The sequence below is a fragment of the Oryctolagus cuniculus genome, chromosome 4, assembly GCF_964237555.1.
Source record: "Oryctolagus cuniculus chromosome 4, mOryCun1.1, whole genome shotgun sequence".
Lineage (NCBI taxonomy): Eukaryota > Metazoa > Chordata > Mammalia > Lagomorpha > Leporidae > Oryctolagus > Oryctolagus cuniculus.
This window is the reverse complement of record NC_091435.1, coordinates 64,395,712-64,417,080: the sequence shown is the minus strand read 5'-3', so window position 1 is coordinate 64,417,080 and position 21,369 is coordinate 64,395,712. Positions and strand designations below refer to the sequence as shown.

General features: G+C 35.0%; 1 protein-coding gene and 1 pseudogene across 18 annotated transcripts in view; one reads left to right on the top strand and one right to left on the bottom strand.

Annotated features, from left to right (window-relative positions):
* Positions 1-21,369, bottom strand: part of DZIP3 (DAZ interacting zinc finger protein 3) — a 175,845-nt gene that overhangs the window by 114,179 nt on the left and 40,297 nt on the right. For 16 of the 18 annotated variants that reach the window (XR_007908893.2, XR_011388347.1, XR_011388351.1 and 13 more), the window contains 9 exons: positions 20,740-21,357; positions 18,935-18,967; positions 17,806-17,975; positions 15,994-16,038; positions 12,634-12,659; positions 9,573-9,738; positions 7,123-7,218; positions 6,855-6,982; positions 859-927 (listed from right to left, as the gene is read on the bottom strand). Coding sequence is in view for 8 of the 18 variants with exons in the window: in XM_008266983.4 (XP_008265205.1) it covers positions 859-927; positions 6,855-6,982; positions 7,123-7,218; positions 9,573-9,738; positions 12,634-12,659; positions 15,994-16,038; positions 17,806-17,975; positions 18,935-18,967; positions 20,740-21,357 (1,351 nt within the window). In the remaining 10 variants the exon portion in view is untranslated. The remainder of the gene's footprint in view (positions 1-858; positions 928-6,854; positions 6,983-7,122; positions 7,219-9,572; positions 9,739-12,633; positions 12,660-15,993; positions 16,039-17,805; positions 17,976-18,934; positions 18,968-20,739; positions 21,358-21,369) is intronic. The other 2 variants (XM_008266986.4, XM_070073168.1) reach the window with 1 other exon arrangement.
* On the top strand, positions 18,812-18,939 carry LOC127483021 (U2 spliceosomal RNA; annotated as a pseudogene).

Here is a 21,369-nt window from a genome sequence, read left to right as displayed (position 1 = left end):
TTCAGCAATTCTATTCTTTGGTATAAACCCAAGACACATGAAATAGGTTCATAAAAAACAGAACTATATGTAAGTTAACTAGTTAACTGTTCATAAGAACATTCTTTCTAGTAGCCACATTTTTAAAAAGCAGGGATAAGACAAAAATATTCATCAACTGATTTAAAGATAAAATGTATATCCAAACTCTGAGATAATATGTATCCATTAAAAATGATTTCATTTCATGAAATGTCCAGTACAAGCAAATAGAGACAGAAAGTAGAATAGTTGTTGTCATAGGCTGAAGGAGATAAAATTAGAGAATGACTTCAAATGGATATATAATATTTAGAGGAATGATAAAAATATTCTAGAAAAAAAATAGTGGTGATGGGTATATACTTCTGTGAATATATTAAAAAGCCATGAGCTGCACATTTTAAAAGAATGAATTTTATGCTATATTAATTACATCTCAGATAAGCTGTTATAAGAAAAACTTACTGACAGGCAAAAACAAGTGAATCAGAATAAAACTTAGCCACTTTCACAAAGCAGTTATACCCTGCAGTTTTGAAATCAGAAAGAAGAACTCCTAAGTTCTAGTCCTTAACAAAAGTTTCTTGTGGGAGTTTAATTTTGATAATTCAATCTGTCTCAGCAGTTTCCAGAGTTAAGGGTACCATGCCTCCCACTTTTCTCAAAGCACCTTTCTCAAAACACCTACTGTCCTTATGGAATTATTAATTCGCTGGACATTATGCTGAAGAGTACCTCGATTTGAGTGATGAATTACATGGCTACACAACTGAGAATATGTTGAGATGAAAACAATTTCAAAGACCACAGCAACCAAAGAAACAGCTAAATTTGTACCTTTTTAAGGAAAGTTGCTCTTTAAGGTTCTTGATTTCATTATCTTTAGCGTGGATTTGACGCTGTAATCTAAGCAAAGAAAGTGATAAAATGTTGGAAAGTATTTCTCAGTAACACAGTCAGAACAGCTCTATCAGTAGCTAAGGAGAAAATTATGAATGTACATTTTAGGCCACAAAGCTTGAGCCTGAAAACAGTAACTGAATTCATACACCTGGTCATTTTGAAATGTCTGGTGTTGGTCTCTGTTGTCTAATTTCCTGACTTCCAAAAGAAAAGAAAGAAGGCTAGAGAGAAGTATTATGTTTTCAGCTCAACAATTTAGAAAAACATCTTTAGCTCTTTGTACTTTCCCCACTAGAGAACAGAGATGACATCTCCTGATTTTCTAAGTCTACTGGGAAATTGAAAACTTTCAATTCCTTAAAGAACTATTATACTGTTAAGCAAATTATTAAAGACAAAGGTAATAATCAAAGAAATCAGATCTTGAATACAGAAGCAATGAAGCTATATGCAAAAAAAATTTTTAATTAAAATATATTACATGTAACTTGGCACTTATATGACCTAATCATAAAAAAGAATGAAAATTTTATATAAATCAGAAAACATAACACTGATCAGTTTAAAAATTACCACATAAGAAACCACTGAAAGAAATGCAAAGTAATACCTTTTGGTTAACATATTCACATACCAGTTTTTTAATGTTCATCCTTGTAGTACTGTATCTCTTTTCATAGTAAGTCTTTATATAAACCTGTTAATTAGCTTCAACATGAAGAGATTTCTAGCAAAAGTGTATTTCCTTTAAGTCTCTAATATCTCCAAACTATTGCGTTAAATAGCTTGGTTAGTATATATTATTGGCATGCTAAAATATTTAAAGAATGACTTCAGGGATGGCTAGACTGCTCAATATTAGGTTTCAGAGACTACTTTCTCTTACTTTAAGCTTCCTAGAAGCCACAGAGACTTACAATCAATGTTTGGTTGGACTAACAACGCAGTGGAAAGAAACCAAGTCTCTGTAACTATAAAAGCGGTGTGTTCTCAAGTGAAGAAATACTGGCTTCCCTACTATGATATACAGAAATAAATACACTGAGTTGAAAAGTGTCTACCCCTAAAGAGGGTGACAAGAGTTATCACAACTAGTAGAGAATTCAGAAAAATTGGATCATTAAATAATAGAGGATAAGCTAGGCACAATCAGTGCTATCCATCTAGGATACGAACCATTATATGTTCAGGCAGTCATAACTTCTATTTTATTTTTCTTGTGTAATAGTCAAGAGGGTCTGATTATTGGGCTTTCTTTTATAAAACATCTAAAGTTCTCAATTTTGCTGGCCATCAAGTTTATTATATGGATTTTATTGGACAGTAGTATCTTGACATTTATTAAAAGCTTATTAGAATTTATGTAAAATAGGTCACTTTTACCTATAGTTTTGCCAATGTTTCAGTTATTATCAATAAATATTTTTTGTCACTGAGCAAGTTCTTTTATTTTATTTTAGTTTTTTAAATTAATACAGGATATGTGAACATCTTTACAACAAGGCCAGATGCCTGATCTATACTTTTACTTTCAATCTACCTATGTTGTTGAATTCAAAATGAGTTTTTTGTAAGTAATGTGTTGTTGGGTCACATTTTCTTGGTTTGTTTTTAAATTCTGTTTGTCAGACTGTTTTTGTTTTGTTTTATTATTTGACAGAAAGAGTTAGACAGTGAGAGAGAGAAAGGTCTTCCGTTGGTTTACCCCCCAAATGGCCCCTATGGCCGGAGCCATGCCCATCCGAAGCCAGGAGCCAGGGGCTTGCTCCTGGTCTCCCAAGCGGGTGCAGGGGCCCAAGCACTTGGGCCATCCTCCACTGCCTTCCCGGGCCACAGCAGAGAGCTGACTGGAAGAGGAGCAGCTGGGACTAGAACCTGGCGCCCATATGGGATGCCGGTGCAACAGGCAGAGGATTTGCCAAGTGAGCCATGGCGCCGGCTCCCCAGACTGTGTTTTTACTAGTTTATTTATTTGTTTATTTATTTATTTTAATTAAAAATTTTTTTTTAATTTATTTGACAGATACAGTTAGACAGTGAGAGAGAGACAGAGAGAAAGGTCTTCCTTCCATTGGTTCACCCCCTAAATGGGCGTTATGCCCAGCGCTGCACCAATCCGAAACCAGGAGCCAGGTGCTTCCTCCTGGTCTCCCATGCGGGTGCAGGGGCCCAAACACCTGGGCCATCCTCCACTGCCTTCTCGGGCCACAGCAGAGAGCTGGACTGGAAGAGGAGCAACTGGGACTAGAACCCAGCACCTATATGGGATGCTGGTGCCACAGGTGGAGGATTAACCACGTGAGCCATGGCACTGGCCCCTACTAGTGTATTTATAACATTCACACTTAAAGTAGTTATTGATATGTTAAGGCTTAAGTCTGCCATTTCATTATTTTCTTACTTTCTTATGGGTTATTTAAACATTTTTATATTGGATCTTGACTTACTGTGTTTTTGAGTATATCTCTTTTTGCAGCCTTCTTAGTGGCTGCAATAGGTATAAAATACATGTACTTAATTCATTACCATCCACTGATATTGATCTTTTTTTTCTACAGAAACCCTACTCTCATTTAGGTAATTTTATCCTTCAATTTTAATATATAGTGTTATTTTCTCTGCATACATTGAATTCCACATTGTATGAGTCATAATTTTTACTTCAATCATCAAATATTATTTAAGAAGTTAGTGAGATGCAGAATGGACTTAAAATGTATCCCTCTCTTACTCATTCTGATAGTTTCTGAAGTTTCAAGCTTTTGTTGTCAATACCTTTATGTTTAGAGATCTTACTATGGGTACTCATTAAGGGCAGATTTGCTAGAGACAAATTGTTATACTTTTCCTTTGTCTGACACTGTCTTATTTCCCTTGATACCTTGAAGATGTTTTCTCCGGATACAGGATATATGGTTCTATTCTCTTTCAGTAACTGAATAATACACTACTTCGTTTGGTTTCCATGGTTTTAGATGAAAAATCTGCTGTTATCCAAATTAGAATTCCCACATAAGTATTATTTTTGCCTGCCTCCTTTCCCAGTGTTTCTTTGTCTTTGATTTTGTGAAGTTTATTTGTGTCACTATGGATTTCTTTGGGTTTTTACCATATATGGTTCACTTAGCTTCTTGAATTTGTAAATTTATGCATTTAATCAAATTCAGCAACTTTTTGGTCATTTCTTGAATACTTCTTGAGTCCTTTCTTTCTGTTCTCTTTCTGGAACTCTGACAATAGGAACTTTAGTTCTTTTGCTATTGTCCCAGATGTATCTCTCTTTTAAACTTTCTTTCCAAGCTATTTTTTCTTTGTTTTTCAGAATGGTTAAATTCTATTCATCTGACATTCACTGATTCAATCTTTTGTCATTTCCACTAAGTGACTATGCAGCAAGCTTTTAACTCAGTAAGTTCTTAATTTTAGTAAGTTCTATAACTTCCATTGTTTATTATAACTTTATTTCTTTACTGATATTTTCTAGGTTTTCATTTCTCTCAAAAATGTAATTTTGTTGAAGCATTTTTATGATTGTTGCTTTAAAAACTTCATCAGTTAATTCTAACATCTCATTCATTGTAAAATTGTCAATCGTTAGTCATGTCTCATTCATGCTGTGATTTTCCTGCAGCTTGCTGTGAGGAGTGTTTTCTATTGTAGCCAATGTTTTGGATATCATGAGATTCTGAGTTCAACATCATCTTCGTAGTTTTAACGAGCAGTCAGTCCTCTTTCAAGTCTAATGTAAGGGCAGAGCAGGTATGTATGTTCACTGTCACACTGAGCACAGCCAACAGTGCCACCCCAGCAAAAGTGGAGACTGACCCATACTGCCTCAATACAGATGAGAAGCATGGAAGTTCAGTTCCTCTCTCGGCATACTGACACATTTCTCTGTAAGTGAGGCATCAACTCATACTGCCTTTTTGCCTCCAAGAGGAGTATAAGATCAGCTCTCTGCTGATGCCAGAAAAGAAGAAAGCAAAGGGCTGCCCCACATTGCTTTGTTGCTGCAGAACCGAGACTTGCTGCTGTGCTCTTATGGGATCAGCTGAGAGAGGGTTACATGAACTGCCAATACCAATTAGTCCTAGGGTCAGAGACTTAGCTCCTCATGTTGTGTGTGTGGGATGGCCGAGATGAAGCCTACTATCAACTAATACCGGATTGCATTGCCTTGTGAAGCCTCATTGATAGTGGATACTGGCACATTCTGGCAGAGGAAATGGAATGCCACCTCCTTCTACCTCGTAGGACTGGGAGAGCAGCTGCCTATTCAGTATGGTGACCCAAGCCTAGCAGTGGAACAGGCTTGCTGCTATATAAACTTCTGTGAATTGGTGAATCAGAGTGCATTGATACTTCTGAGTAGTAATATGGAGACTATTGGTGTTTGGCTGTAGTAAAATGAGTATTGTCAAAAATGTTTTATATTATTATATTTTCCTTTTCTTAATCTTTTAGATACAGGGAATAGGTGTTTTCTTTCTTTTTTTTTCCTTCCCCTCCTCTCTCTGCTTAATGGAAGTACCAGGGCTTCTACAGATCCCTGTTGGGATATATAGGAGGAAACAGGGTAACTTATTCTCTTTTCATTTCTTAAGTTCCAATGTTTTTAAGCAGTATGATGTCTTCTTCTACCTTTTGGAGTATTATTTGCTTGTTTGTTGTGTCATATCCAAGGTGTTTGAGTTGTAAGAGGAAGCAGCTTTTATGAATACAGCTACTACATTTTTGACAGAACTAGAAGACCCTCTGTTATGTATAATTTTAATCCTCATATTAATCCATATGCTATGTTAACTCACAATAAATGTCTCACATATCTTGGTATCTTCTATCTTATTCCTTAAATTATTCTGAAACAGTAAGTACTTGATAAATGTTTCATAAATATTCAACACTGAATGTTCCCCTTAAGTCTATCTGTTGTCACAAGCACACAAGGGTATATGGACCAGATGTCAGAGTTAAGATGGGCTATCTTCAAATGGTGAAGGAGTGGTAGCTCATCCTCACTGATGGCATTGCTATTCTGATCTTGGATATTATAAGACATATTTCTGGATTGGTCATCATCTTCCAGGATAAAATACAAAGTCTTGAATCCTAAAGTACAGGTTCTTACACTACTGCAGTCAGTTAAGTTTTTCCAAATTTTCTTATGTTTTCACTTCTTAACTTGAAGGATATCTTTAATTCCACTAGGAACAATGAAAGTGTTTGGTAAAAAATATTAACATTCTATGAATTATAGTGGATTTTAAACTAGACTTCATGGAAGTCTGGAGTCTTGTGGCATCACTATTTATTAAAATAATGTGTTAGAAATTACGCTACTATTTCAGTTGATATAGGTCCAAGTTGGGGGTAGTGATCATCTCAAAAAGAATAATTCAATTAACTAATTTTTTTCCATCTTAAAACTGATTTTTTCATCTTAGGCATTTTAATATTTATCAGTAGAAAAGAGACCCATAGGTATGGACAGAATCTCCATGAATTTGTTCTTTTTTCAATCTCTCAGACTTAGAATACAAATACTCTGAAAGGCCAACATAAAAAAGTACTTACTTGATTTCCCAAGTGTTTTAGAGAATGCACTCATCATAAACTTAAAAAACAGCGAATCACTGGTCAGAGTTTTACAAATTAGAACTACAATCTGAAAGTTAATTATCTTTCTCATGTAATTATATTATCTTCATAACTGTACAGCCAATATATGAAAAGCCTGATTTATAGAATGAATAGCTGCTTACTTAATCCAGTTGGCAACAAAAAAATGTGGTTGGTTTTTAAGCAAGTGTTAAGTGTGGTTGGAGTTTCCATTATGCAGTCACAATGCCACCTAGTGGTAACATAGAGATTTTCTGCTGAAGAGAGGGAACAAACAGAATTTTCCTTCTTATCAAAAGATTGGCACTTACTTGGAAACCTTATTGATTCCAAAGGCCACTTGTTGGTTAAGAGATGCAATGATTTTGTCTTTCTTTTTGATCTGTATTTGGTTTTCTTGCCACCGAAAAGTTACTGTTTTCAACTGTCTTTTGTAATCCTGTTCAATAGAAATATCAGTTAATTCTGTTCAATTCACCAGAATTTCAAAGAAAACGAACTGTGTTTTAAAAAAATAAAATACTATTAATTTGAACACTTGATATACTTCTAACTTTCCTCAGATTTAAAAATACTAACCTCACATTGATAATGCAATTTGTAAAGCTGATGTTGACGAGCAAGCCTTTCTTTTTCAGTTTCTCCATAATCTGCAGACACCTTGCCAGTTGAGCCCTATTGAGCAAATGGAGAATACATATATTATTTTCCTCAAAAAGAAGCATTGACCTTTTAGTTTTTAACGTGGATTTAAAATTACCATCTAACTCGTGCTTTCTGTGAAAACCAAAACATTGCTTCTTTGATTAGTTTAGATTAACTCACCTTCCCCCAATTACAACATGCACTGAACAGACTTGGCTGCTGGGGCTACCTACTACTTAATACTACCTGGATCCTTACCATTTTTGAAAGTGTTTTCTGTTTTTAAAGATTTCTTTATTTTATTTGAAAGTGAGAGTTACACAGAGAGAGAAGGAGAGGCAGAGAGAGAGACAGACAGACAGACAGGTTTTCCATCTGCTGGTTCACTCCGTATTTGGCCACAACAGCAGGAGCTGTGCTGATCTGAAGCCAGGAGCCAGGAGCCACTTCTGGGTCTCCCACACGGGTGCAGGGGCCCAAGGACTTGGGCCATCTTCTACTGCTTTCCAGGCCACAGCAGAGAGCTGGATTGGAAGTGGAGCAGCCAGATCTCGAACCAGCACCCATATGGGATGCCCGTATTTCAGGCAGAGGCTTAACCCGCTACATCACTGTGCTGGCCCCTGAAAGTATTTTCTTTGCAACGCTTTTACTATCAACAAAAACCATTGGAGTTAGGTACTCACTGTACTCATTTTAGAGATGATAAAACTAGTTACTTGCTCAGTAAGAAAGACAATAAGTGAAGTAGCCTGAATTCTAACTCATGCAGTCTTAATAGCCCAAGTACTTAAAAACCACACTGGAATAATAAAGCACACATTCATCTTAATTTAATGTTTAGCTTCTTTACCAGATTATATATATTTTGATAACAGGGATCAGGCTTTAGCATTGGTCTTGAAACAATGCAAGTGCTAAATGGCTTTTCAATAAATGAATAAACATTGTTCAAACGGTGTATGACATTTTGTTTCTATTTTCAAGTTTTCTATTTTTTTAACTTTTATTTAATGAATATAAATTTCCAAAGTACAGCTTATGGATTACAATGGCTTCCCCTGCCTCATAACTTGCCTCCCACCCGCAACCCTCCCCTTTCCCGCTCCCTCTCCCCTTCCATTCACATCAAGATTTTCAATTCTCTTTATATACAGAAGATCAATTTAGTATATATTAAATAAAGATTTCAACAGTTTGTACCCACATAGCAACACAAAGTGAAAAATACTGTTTGAGTACTAGTTATAGCATTAAATCACAATGTACAGCACATTAAGGACAGAGATCCTACATGAGGAGTAAGTGCACAGTGACTCCTGTTGTTGACTTAACAAATTGACACTCTTGTTTATGGCATCAGTAATCACCCTAGGCTCTTGTCATGAGCTGCCATAGCTATGGAAGCCTTTTGAGTTCACCGACTCTTATCATATTTAGACAAGGTCATAGTCAAAGTGGAAGTTCTTTCCTCCCTTCAGAGAAAGGTACCTCCTTTGTGATGACCTGTTCTTTCCACTGGGATCTCATAATCACTGAATGAAAACCAGAGGTCACCTGTTTGTTTAACTCTTTAATGTAATATCCAAAGCAATGACTATGTTGTTTCTATTAAAATATACATAAAATTTCAATTGAAGAAGAGAAAAAAATGGTACAATAATTTTATGAATGCTATACTAACAACCAGGGAATCATCCAAAGTAACTGTATCTGTTACTATTCCTAAATACTATATATAATTTTATTTAGACTATTCATAAATACTATATATAATTTTATTTAGACTACAGATCAGATTATCATGAATTTTCATGTGTGGGTAATAGCTTATTTTGCTTAGTCCTATTAAGTACTCTACTGAACACTTAAATCATTTCACATGCCTGTTTGCACACATCATTTGAAGCAGTAACTACTATCATGAAAGGAACATAAAAAAGAAAATGTTGCATATTTTTCTGTAGATGTTTCATGATAACACCAGGTTCAGTTAAAAAAATATAACAGCAGCTTTGTTTCACAAAGCTATCTTTTTCATGATATTTAATCCAATGGAATATGCCAGTATTTTTTCCTGTGGTATTCAAAAACTCTTGGAAAAGTATGGATTTGTAATCAACACTGCACGTTAGATAAGGATAGGAAATGGTTTGAGGACTAAAATGGAAGCACTTCCAACTCCTAGGATTCTTTTTTTCCAGTTTTGTTTTTCTTCATGCATTCTTTCATTTCCTTTCTTGTTTTTTCTTTCTGCACATAAACAGCATAGAGCACTTCGCTTCTCAAGGAGTCATGCTACTAAAAATATTCTATAGAAAATCAGGTAACAACTGTTTCTGGAAGAAGGAAGGTAGGGTTGTACCTTTTTCAGTCATGCTTACCTGCTCTATCATGTCCAGAATATGCAATTCATCCAGGCTATAGAACTTTTCTTCAGTTGCAGAATCTTCTTGAACATCACTTCCATCATCTTTTATGAATCTACTGACTGGGTGTGGATTTTCTTGTTCTTCCTTCAACTGCTCTTCCTTTTCCATCATATATGAACTACAGTGGTGATATGATCAATACAACCTTTTACAACTGTATAGTGCCTTTCATCTAAGCTATTATTTCTTAAGTTAGCACTGTAGTGGTCTCATGAGATGTTCACCATTGGAAAGATTCATGGTCACAGAAAGTTTGAACAGTGTTCACACTACAACTCTCTTTTGATAATTCACTAAGAATATTAGCATATGTGAGAGAGAACTCAATCAAGGTATCTATTTAAATCTGTTCCTCCAAAAGTTTTTAAGAATTAGGAGACTTGAATTCATTTTCTAGATCATAACTATTAACATATTACTTAGGGAAACAACAGTTTGAAAAATAATGACAACTACTTCCATATCTGCTACTTTATTTTCCATTAAAACATTATTTTTCCCTGAAAGCATCATCCTTGATAGGTAGTGTGATTTAATCAATCTCCGTGTTTATGTCCAAAGTACCTCTAGAGGGTTGCAAATGGTACCATGAAGCAGAAAATAGAAGTTTCTTTGCTTAATAGTACTTTAAAAAAAATAAATAAAACATGGTTTCCTATAACTTAACTACTAACAGGGACCACTAAAATAAAATGAAAAAACTACATATAGAGTGGCAATTAACTGATTTTATGCTTTTGTGTAAATTTGAAATGCATGTTAACTAGTCTGTTAGCTGGGTTACTAATCAATAACTATTAATTTCTTCTCTTTCACTGAGTGATAGCAAAAATAGTATTTTTACTTAACGCATAATATAGATGACTTGATTGTGATTGTGAATGAAACTCTCGAATATATTATTACTTTTTTTAGGTCACTGAAATTTAGAGACAAATGACATCTATTGTTTATAGCATAATTCATAAAGCACTATATATACAGTTTTACTATTTATATAAACTGGGTTTCACTGAGGTATTACAGAATCATCCAAACATTTTTGAAAATTCAGTGAAATCAATTGTTTAAATAGATCACTTTTCCTCAAACCCATTTAATTTTCTGAATTACATGAATAACTTTTTAAAAAGTTAAGTATTTCCAGGTACTCTTACAACTATAAAAATATAGGTAAACTTGTGTTTTTGGAAAGCTCTCCACACTTATTCCTAAATTTTTAAAGTATAATAACATCAGGATAATAAAAGAAAATGTTCTGTATTTCTAAGAGGACCAAACTGAGGAATGACAGGATAAAACAAATAATAAAACATCAAAGGAAGTATGAAACAAGTGTGAAAAAGAAATAATTGCTGAATTAAGATGATTGGTATATATAATGCTATTGTATATGTATTATTCTCTTTACTTTTATGTGTATTTGAAAACTCTAATTTAAAAACAAAGTTATCTGGGTGACCTGATCAATATTCAGAGTGGGATCTACAATATAAGTAAATAAAACTAAATAATTGATGACATTGTTGTATCTTTATTACATTATTCTGATATCTGGATGGAGTCTGAATGAGACTATTGCTCCAATGGCCTGCTACTGCCAAAGTAAAAACACATCTTGGATGGTGAAGAGCTGTTTTACATACTGAATGGATCATGCTCATTAAAAATAAGAAAACACTGAGTACAAGTGATAACTTTAAAATTAAAGTATGTTCTGTTGCTATTTGAAAGGTAATTATGTCCTCAGAGTTCTGTAAAGTTACTAATATTAAGTTAACAAACTTTGGTGAGAATAATGATCTCTTCATTAGTGTCTCTCCCCATCCTTATATACTACATTGGCATCAATCATATGGTTATCAAACTGATCTTGTGGCATTAATATATTTCCATTAAAGGTTCAAAATGACTGTCAACAACTATAATAAAGAAAAAATTCCACATTAAATTACAAAAAACAAACTAAAACTGTTTTGTAAAAGTTGTTACTCGGTCATAACAATGATATACTTTTTTAAAGATTTATTTATTTATTTGAAAGTCAGAGTTACACAAAGAGAGAAGGCGAGGCAGAGAGAGAGAGAGAAAGGAAGAGGTCTTCCATCCTCTGGTTCACTCCCCAGTTGGCCCTAAGGGTTGGAACTGTGCCAATCTGAAGCCAGGAGCCAGGAGCTTCCTCCAGGTCTTCCCATTCAGGTGTAGGGGCCCAAGGACTTGGCTCATCTTCCACTGCTTTCCCAGGTCATAGCAGAGAGCTGGATCAGAAGTGGAGCAGCAGGGACTCGAACTGGTGCCCAAATGGGATGCTGGCACTGTGGGTGGCGGCTATACCTGCTAAGCCACTGTGCCAGCCCAAATGATATATCTTTTAAAGTCTTATTTAGTCTAGACTTGGCCAATCATGAAGAAGAGTATATTTTAAAAGATTTTCTGCTGAATTTAAGTTAGTCCTTAAATGAAGTAGCTAGCACTGGATATCTCAATGAATAGTGGTGAGAGATTCTATTCTTCTAAAACAAATGATAATTCAATTTTTGTTGCTTTCTATAAAAGGCAGCAACTTATTAAGACAAAAAAATGGGGCCAGCATTGTGGCACAGCAATTAAAGCCACCGCCTGTGACTCCAGTATCCATATGGACACTAGTTCAAGTCACAGCTGCTCCACTTCTGATCCAGCGCCCTGCTAATTTGCCTGGGAAAGCAGCAGAGGAAGGCCCAAGTACTTGGGCCCTTGCACCTGTGTGGGAGACCCAGAAGAAGCTCCTGGCTCTTGCCTTCAGACCATCCCAGCTCTGGCCATCAGGGCTATTTGGGGAAAGAACCAGTGGATGGAAGATCTCTTCCATCTCTGTAACTCCACCTCTCAAATAAAAAACAAAAAAAAACCAAAAAAAAACACTGTACTTTCTTCTGTTATACTACTTCCCAAAGGACAGCTATGTTACATTGGCAAAGCACACCTTAAAAATACTAAGAAAAAATTAAAAATTAAATAAGCAAATACTTACACTTGCTCTTCTTTTGATTCCTTATTCTGAAAAAAAAAAAAAAAAGCATCAAGAATTAGTAACATATCAAGTAGGTCATCATGACATAATGAGATGACCACATTTAGGTTAGTATATCTCAAACTGATCACAAACAAAATGAATACATGTTATATCAGGCTGTATGCATAATGTATAATGTATAATTATGTATACATAATATCTTCATTTATAATAGTAAAATCTAAGTTTCATGAAATGAACCTTACCACATTATACGTGATGGACTCTGGTATTTCTTATTCCTATTTACTCCATTTCCTTTTTAAAGTGGTGTTGTGATCCACTGAACTGATTTTTTAATACGCTACTGAGTCATGAAGCATAAATTGAAAATCAGGTTCAGAAAACCAAACTGAGTAGTGATGTTGAGTTTGTATCTCTTGATATACCTAGGGACAAGGTAACTGTAAAAGTTGTTGAAAGTCTAAATGTAAGGAAAATTAGACTCAATTTTTATGAGTTCTTGTTTATAAGAACATTCAGGATCTTCTGCATCATAGGTACAATGTTGTATAGACAAGTTTCATTTCCGTCCTTATCTGTATACTAAGAGAACTGTTGTGTTTCATTGTCTGATTTTCTGCTAAAATCCTAGTGCTAACTTGATGCTATGAATCAGAATTATTGACTCCTGTCTTGGTTCCAGTATATCTGAATGAACACGTGGTATTAGGAAGACCCTCAGTTGTTCATAATGACCATAACTAACATAATTGATTATTTCTCAACTCCTTTTTAGCTCTTCCTATTACAACTTTATGTCATTGCAGGTATTAGTCTACCATTTACCCATCTCTACAACTTCTCTCCTGTTTTAAGGCCACCCAGTTTGAAGGAGCAGATTTATTTTGTGCCATGTTTCTTTTTTTCCCAAGATTTCATCACAAAGACCTTCTACTTGTCTGCCCACCTTCACTCTGAGTGGCAGATGGAGGGATCTAACTAACCCTCAAAAGAGTTATCTACAATTTGAATGTATTAGAAGCTAGCTATTTGAAGAAAGGGAATACACACATAGCACATAGTCAGAAGTTATCTGTACTGTCTTCTCTATTTGTTATAGTGCAAAGTCTATTTTTCATTATATTCAAATAGGTATTTTTCAGTAGTACTGTTATAATTAACAGAAGACAAAACTTCAGGCAAGAAACTATCACTCTGTATAACAAAACAAATTCCTGCATGTTACAATTTTTCAAGAGAAATTAATAATCAGAGAATTTGTATAACTTCACTTTTTATAACTGGTTGCTTATACTACAACTAGACAATTCCTTGGACCTTCAGTTAAAGTGTAAATGAAGATACATATTGAATATGTGATAGTTGTATATATACACTTTAGTATTTTTAGGTCTTATACTTCAAATTCTTTTAATAAATTGGAAAATTCAGGATATTAAATAAAAAGTTCTTATATATCTGCTGACATTCAATGGGAAAATTTTAATATTGCTAGTTATGAATTTTCAAGAAGTATTTACATTCATTTCTAGTCATGTTGTTTTCTGTTTAATTTCAATTTTATCTACCAATGGGGCTTTCTTTTTAAAATTTTGAGCATTATCATATTTTAACTTTTTGGAAATAAAGGAGAGACATATTATATATACTCATGAAATTTTGCTTTGTGGCTTGATAGCTGTCATTTACATGGCCAGCTCATGTGGTATTGGACTTGGGACTTAACAATAGTTTGACAAAAATTTAAAAATCACTAAACAAATGAACTAGGCTGTTTTATCAGGTAAGAACTGTCTAGAAAAAGAAAAAAAAACTTCCTTCTCATGTCTTTAAATGTTTATAACAACATTTAAATAAGTTATAATAAATGATGGCTATGATAACATGAAAATGATATTGTTATTTCATTTATCAGACTGGAATATAAATTATTTTGTTCCTGACTGCAATAACTATTTTGTAAATTCATCTTCATTGTCTCAAGCTTTATTTAGAATTAACATCTGTGTATATTATATGTCTCACCAATTTGTAATTGAGCAAATATTCTCACCATTTATAATATATGGAGTATATTTTCAATATGTTTCAAGCCAGAAAAGTAGTATTTTTCCCACCACAAAATTTCTATAGTTTAGTGATTAGCTATATGCATGATAAAAACAAAAACAAAAACACTCCTGCCTTTACCTTGTAGTTTTCCAAGCAATTAAGAGACATTGTGCTAAAACAAGAAAGGGAGTAGCTAAGCAGTTAAGATGCTCCTGTCTCATATCCAAGTGCCTGGGTTTGATTCCTGGATGTAGCTCCTGACTACAGATTCCTACCAAAACAGCCACTCAGAGGTAGTGGTGATGGCTCAAATAATTGGATTCCTTCTACCCCCATGGCAGCCTTAGATTGTGTCCCTTGCTTCTGTGCTCAGGCCTCAGCCCAGCCTAAGCCATTACTGACATTTAGGGAGTTAACCAGTAGATGGGAGCTCTGTCTCTTTTTTTTTTTTTTTTTTTTTGACAGGCAGAGTGGACAGTGAGAGAGAGAGAGACAGAGAGAAAGGTCTTCCTTTGCCGTTGGTTCACCCTCCAATGGCCGCCGCGGCCGCGCGCTGATCCGAAGCCAGGAACCAGGTGCTTCTCCTGGCCTCCCATGCGGGTGCAGGGCCCAAGGACTTGGGCCATCCTCCATTGCCCTCCCGGGCCACAGCAGAGAGCTGGCCTGGAAGAGGGGCAACCGGGACAGAATCCGGCGCCCCGACTGGGACTAGAACCCGGTGTGCCGGCGCCGCAGGCAGAGGATTAGCCTATTGAGCCGCGGCGCTGGCCCCTTTGACTTTCAAATAAACTTCTAAACAATAAAAAAAACTATGCTCCAGATAGTGACTTCTTCATTTTAGAACTTGCAAAAATCAAAAAAGAGGCAATGAATAAAGTATGTATTTGTATCATTTTTAATATAATTTACTGCATTGTTGGCATACTCGTAAATATAAAGAAAGAAACCAAGATTACTTAAAATTTTGAAAAATGTGTCTGAGCATATAGTAAAAACATGACAAAAAGCGGTTTTTAAACGATGAGTAGGCATTTTAAACGTGATAGTGATGAAATTAATGAAATTTCCTAGTGATTAGTTTAGTCTACTTGTATATTCAAATGTATAATGATTTCAGGACTTAGTGCTTAAATCACTTAGGATATAATATATGTAGACTTCTTTATAATTATATATTCAGTAAAGTATTGATTCATTGTGCTTTATTTTCACCTAGACAAATTTAAAGCTTAATCATGTATTCAAGTATTAAATTCTATCATAATCAGATATCCCTCTATTATAAGTTAATAAGCCTCTTACCTTTTTATTCTTAGTCTTTTTCTTTTTCTTTGGTTTACTCTTAACCTAGTAAGTAAGAAATAAATCATTTATTTAATACGTAATTCAAACTGCATAATAGGTTATTTTGCAAAATATGTTTCCTCTAACTTAAGGTTTTTGTATTTAAACACTATATATCATATTTCTTCCACATTCTATGGGTTCTATGAATTTGAGTTACATTTATTTCAATTATTTTTATTTTAATCGTAGTTGTCTTCTCTTGAAAAGTAACTCATAGTGTAATGGAACAAAATACAATATCAACAAAAAGGCTACTCAGGGTGGGCATTGCGGCACAGCAGATTAGGCTGGGGCTTGGGTTGCCTGCAACCCATGAGTGTGGTTTGAGTTCTGGTACCTCTGTTTCTGACACAAAATCCTGCTGATGCACCGAGGAGGCAGTAGACGATGACCTCAGTGCTTGGATCCTTGCCACTCATGTGGGAAACCCTGAGGAGGTTTTTGGCTTCTAGCTTTGGCCTGGCCCAGCCTTAGTTGTTGGGGAACAAAACAGTGGGTTAAAGACCTCACTGTCTCACTGTGTTGCTCTGATTTTCTTTTCTTTCTTTCTTTTTTTAAGATTTATTTATTTACTTGAAAGTCAGAGTTACACAAAGAGAGAAGGAGAGCCAAAGAGAGAGAGAGGTCTTCCATCCACTAGTTCACTCCCCAACTGGCTGCAACAGCTGGAGCTGGGCCGATCTGAAGCCAGGAGCCAGGAGCTTCCTCCAGGTCTCCCACCTAGGTGCAAGGGCCCAAGGATTTGGGCCATCTTCTACTGCTTCCCCAGGCCATAGTAGAGAGCTGAACTGGAAATGGAGCAGCAGGGACTCGAAAGGGTGCCCATATGGGATGCCAGCACTGCAGGTGGCGGCTTTACCCGCTACACCAGGTGCCAGCCCTGAGTCACTCTGATTTTCAAAAAAATAAAAAATAAAAAACTATTTTTTTTAAACTTACAGATTCTCAGATGCTGGGCATGTGAGTAACAAGGGAGGTAGGCATTTTTAAAAAGTAGCATATTCATGTGGACAAGATGAAAATTTAGCCTAAGAATGACTTAGTGACTATATAATAATAGTTATTAGTTATCTGTAAAAAAATACAGAGATTCCACCTTGTATAATTTTAATTCTATCTTTGTGAAAATGATATTGAAATACCCCAGTTTTCTCTAGCTTTCTCTCTATTTCCAACTATACTTTCTACTACCATCTCATATCCACGATCATTAATCTGGATGAATTAATACATTTAAAAATTTTCATGAAGTCCAGCACTGCGGCATAGCAGGTTAAACTGCTGCCACTTGGGACACTCCTATCCCATACTGGAGTGATGATGATCATTTCTGATCCACCTCTCTGCTAATGTTCCTGGGAATCAACAGGTGATGGCTTAAGTACTAGAGTTCCTGACATCTACATGGGAGACCCAGATGGACTTCCTGGCTCTTGGCTTCAGCATAGTATAGCACAGCTGCTGCAGTCATCTGGGGAGTGAACCGCAGATGGAAGATCTCCCTCTCTCTCCCTCTGCTGCTCTACGTTTCAAATAAATAAATATGCATTTTTAAAATCAGCATAACAGCTCTGTTTAAGTGTCCAGTAATGCTGGCAAAATAAATGGTAATGGTGGGAAAGATTATGGAAGAAAATACTGAGGAAAAAAACCAATTCAGCTCTATATGAATACTATGATAAATAATACTTTAAGGAGAGTACATGCAAAAAAACCCATAAGCTTATAATAATATCTACAATATAAAATATTAATGAAAGCTTATACTTCCTGAAGATCTTTAATGGATTCTGTTGATGATTCACTAAGTATTGAGGCCCCATCTTTATTTATTTCTGCTAACTGTATTTCAGGCTGTGATTTCACATTTATATTGTATTCCATAAGAGGTGGACTTAGTTCTTCTTCCTCATTCTGTAACTCTTCTATTTCAATACCTAAATATTAAAGAAAAAGTATTCAAAAATCAGAATGCACATCATTTTAGTCTCTTATCAATGTCAGGTTTGTTAAAAAAAAAGTCCCAGAAATAGAACACTTCTTTTGATTTCTAGATGAAAATGTAAAGTGAGCTATCAACTATAAAATAATAGTACACATACACTATCTTGGAATCACTTAGTATGGATATAAATGCTGTAAGACCTTACTGTTGTCTTACATAAATTCTAGCTATTAGATATTCTGGAACTTAAATAGGATTTAAATATTGAGTTTTTGAGTGTCCTGACATTGACCCTATTAATACTGTAACTAGTATTATTTTAGGATATAAACCTGAAATATGAAGAATAAAAGCTAAAAGATCTACTTTTTTCTTCTTTCTTTAGCTCTACATTATGTGACTTCTATTTTGATACCATGTCCCTCATTATTGCCCCAGAGACTCAATCTCAAAATTTATGGACTTTGATGGGTCACAGACAGCCCAACATTTAACTATAAACAAACCCATTGTGTTGTTTTCTTAAGTACAATTTAAAATGCAGACTATGAATGAAAAAAAATCACAAAAATGGAAACTAAAATAGCAATTCACCACCTAGCAAAAAAGTAGCAGCTATAAACAATAGTTTATCACATAACATTTACATATGCTAAAAAACACATACAAACAGGTGGAGGAATAGGTAGTCATTTTTGGCTGCTGTAATAACATCATCCTTAGATAAACTCTGGGGAACAAGCACAAATACCAAGGCAGAGTAAGGCTCATCCTAGATTCAGATGACCAGTATGACTGAAGCATTACATGAAGCTTTTTTAACAGTTTATCGCTTCTCGGCCTTTTGGCTAAGATCAAGTATAGTTTATCATACTCTATTGATCCAGTAAAAGTTCCATAGGAATTCCTAATTAAAGGTCACTTAGGTATTTTGCTTTTAAATATACTTACGTTGACTGCCTGTTATTGATTGTAGAGCAATTCCTATGATACACAAAGAAAAAATTTAGATGTACAATTGCAAATGCAACCAACAAATGTTTGGGATTAGAAAAAGCCAGAATATTTTAAAATTGTATTATTTGATATTATAGGTACTTATAAAAATAACCAGCTGTGCTCATCAAACCAGTTTAGACAAGGTACAATCTCTAGATTATAAAAGTTAGAAACTCAGAAGTAGATAGAGGAAAGTAAACAAAAATCAATACTTCATAATAGTCAAATCCTAGAACATAACACACTTTAAATCAAGCAATAATTATATTTTATTGTGAAAAGCTATACAAAGTACTAATAGTCAATTATGAAGCAAATCTCACTGCAAATTTGAGCCTTTTTCTTGGAATCTGATTTATCAATAGCACTGCCTCTCCTTGCTCATTAATATTTCTTGAACACGTACAATGTGCATCAGGTTTGCTCTGAAGATTGAATGGTGAAGAAATGGACAATCTTCATGAAGATTTAGTGGGATATGGATGTTAATCAAATAATCAGATAGAGAAATAAAAACTGCAACTAATAATTGAGGAAAGAGATATAAGATGCTAAGAAATACTCTCTGAAAGAGACTTGACAAATAAGCTGTTCAGATAACCTTAATGAGAACTGCTTGAAAAGCCTTGAATTGAGTTAGTGCTCAAAACTCTTTTCCAAACATTACCTTATCCTCATGAGTTTTCACAATTTAAAATCTTAAGAGAATAAATATGTATAAAAGACCTTAATTTATAAATCAAGGGTTACTGCCTGATTTTTAAAAATACCAAACTCAACATTGCATTGTTTTAAACTAAGAAACAAGAATTCTCAACAGATTAAGCAGGAAAACAAAGTCATCCAAAGGCATTAGCAAGAGCACCAGGACTGGGGAATAGCAATTATCTTTCAAGAAAATCTGGACCAGGACAATAACTACTAGAAACTTGGGAAGTTGTGGCCACCAGTGGATCATTAGGCAATACGACTAGTAACCTGGGACCAGGAAATGTTATCCAGACCAGCACAGCAAGGGTTTCAGTGAAGCTGTTGGGCCATGGATTACCATTATTAAGAGGAGAGCTCAGAAGTGGTCCCTTGGATACAGAGGGGAGGTCTTGATGTCTTTCTCATGTCAACAGACAAATCCAGGAATGGTCACAGTTGAAAGCAGATATCTGCCTGATTGTTAAAATTATCCAGTCAACGGCTAGCTGCTAAAATTTTAAATTAATCATTAATTCTAGGTCCTCCTAGAAAGGAAAAGAAACATATACCCACTGTATCTAAAAAGGGCATCCTTGAAATCACACAGTTCATTTCAGGATTTTAGGCATCCTTAGTTATATAGAAGTGATGAAACTCATCTATTAAAAACCTTCAATTCCTTTCTTAATATATAAACTCAATATGACAAGAAAAATTCTCTTGAATGTATTTTTTCTATAAACTCTTTTCTATTTTAACCTCAGTAAAGCTATTTTTTTCAGTTCCCTGCATTGTAATAAATTTTTGTTTCTAACCTTTGTTGTTTGCCTTTGACACATCCTTTTCTTTATCTTTTCCACTTGACTAACTTCCACATGTCCCTTAAAAGTTCTTTAGATATTATATTCTTCAGAAAGCTTTTCTGTACTCCTTTAAACTAGGATCTCCCATAGTATTCTGGAAAAATCTCCAGCACTCATTTAAACTCCTTGTCCTTTGCACTGTGCCTGGCATAGAGCAGATACTCAGTGAAGGTTTACTGGCTGAAGTAAATAATTACTTAGTACCTTGTTGATAGCAGGATAACATCCTCTGGATGATTTCTGGTACTGGTATGCCCAGGTAGATGGATAGCTGATGGTAATCAAGTGAGATATTCTCAATGGGATTCTCTTTCACTTTGTCAATATCCTCTTGCTTCATGCCAAGGCGTAGAAGAATATCTGAAACTTTTTTCCAAATTGAATTGAACTGCGACTCAGTGAGACCATTCATCAAAATCTCACTAAGGAGGATATCCCTGTATTTGCACAGCCGCAGGATGTCTGCAGACTTAGAGAGATCAGAAGATGATGGTTCCATATTCCAGCCTTTTTTGGGTGCAGGGAATACATTCAAATGTTTTATGAGAGCTAATAGGAGGCATAAGTCAAATTGTTTGGACTGTGGTAGCTCCTTGTTTGGGGGATAAAGTAGATGCCATGATCCACCCAAAGGGTGATTGGTCCAAAGATGGTTGTAGTAGGATTCCAGTACATTCTTGTGTATAAGCAGCTCTTTTCTCAATAGAGGGGGTGGCATAGCCTCATCAAATATTTGCCGGACAATGTCAGTACCAGAAATAATAATTATATGAAGCAGATGGTAGAAATAACTATAATCAAGTTTGAAGATTGGCATTTCATCTGAAAATGAAT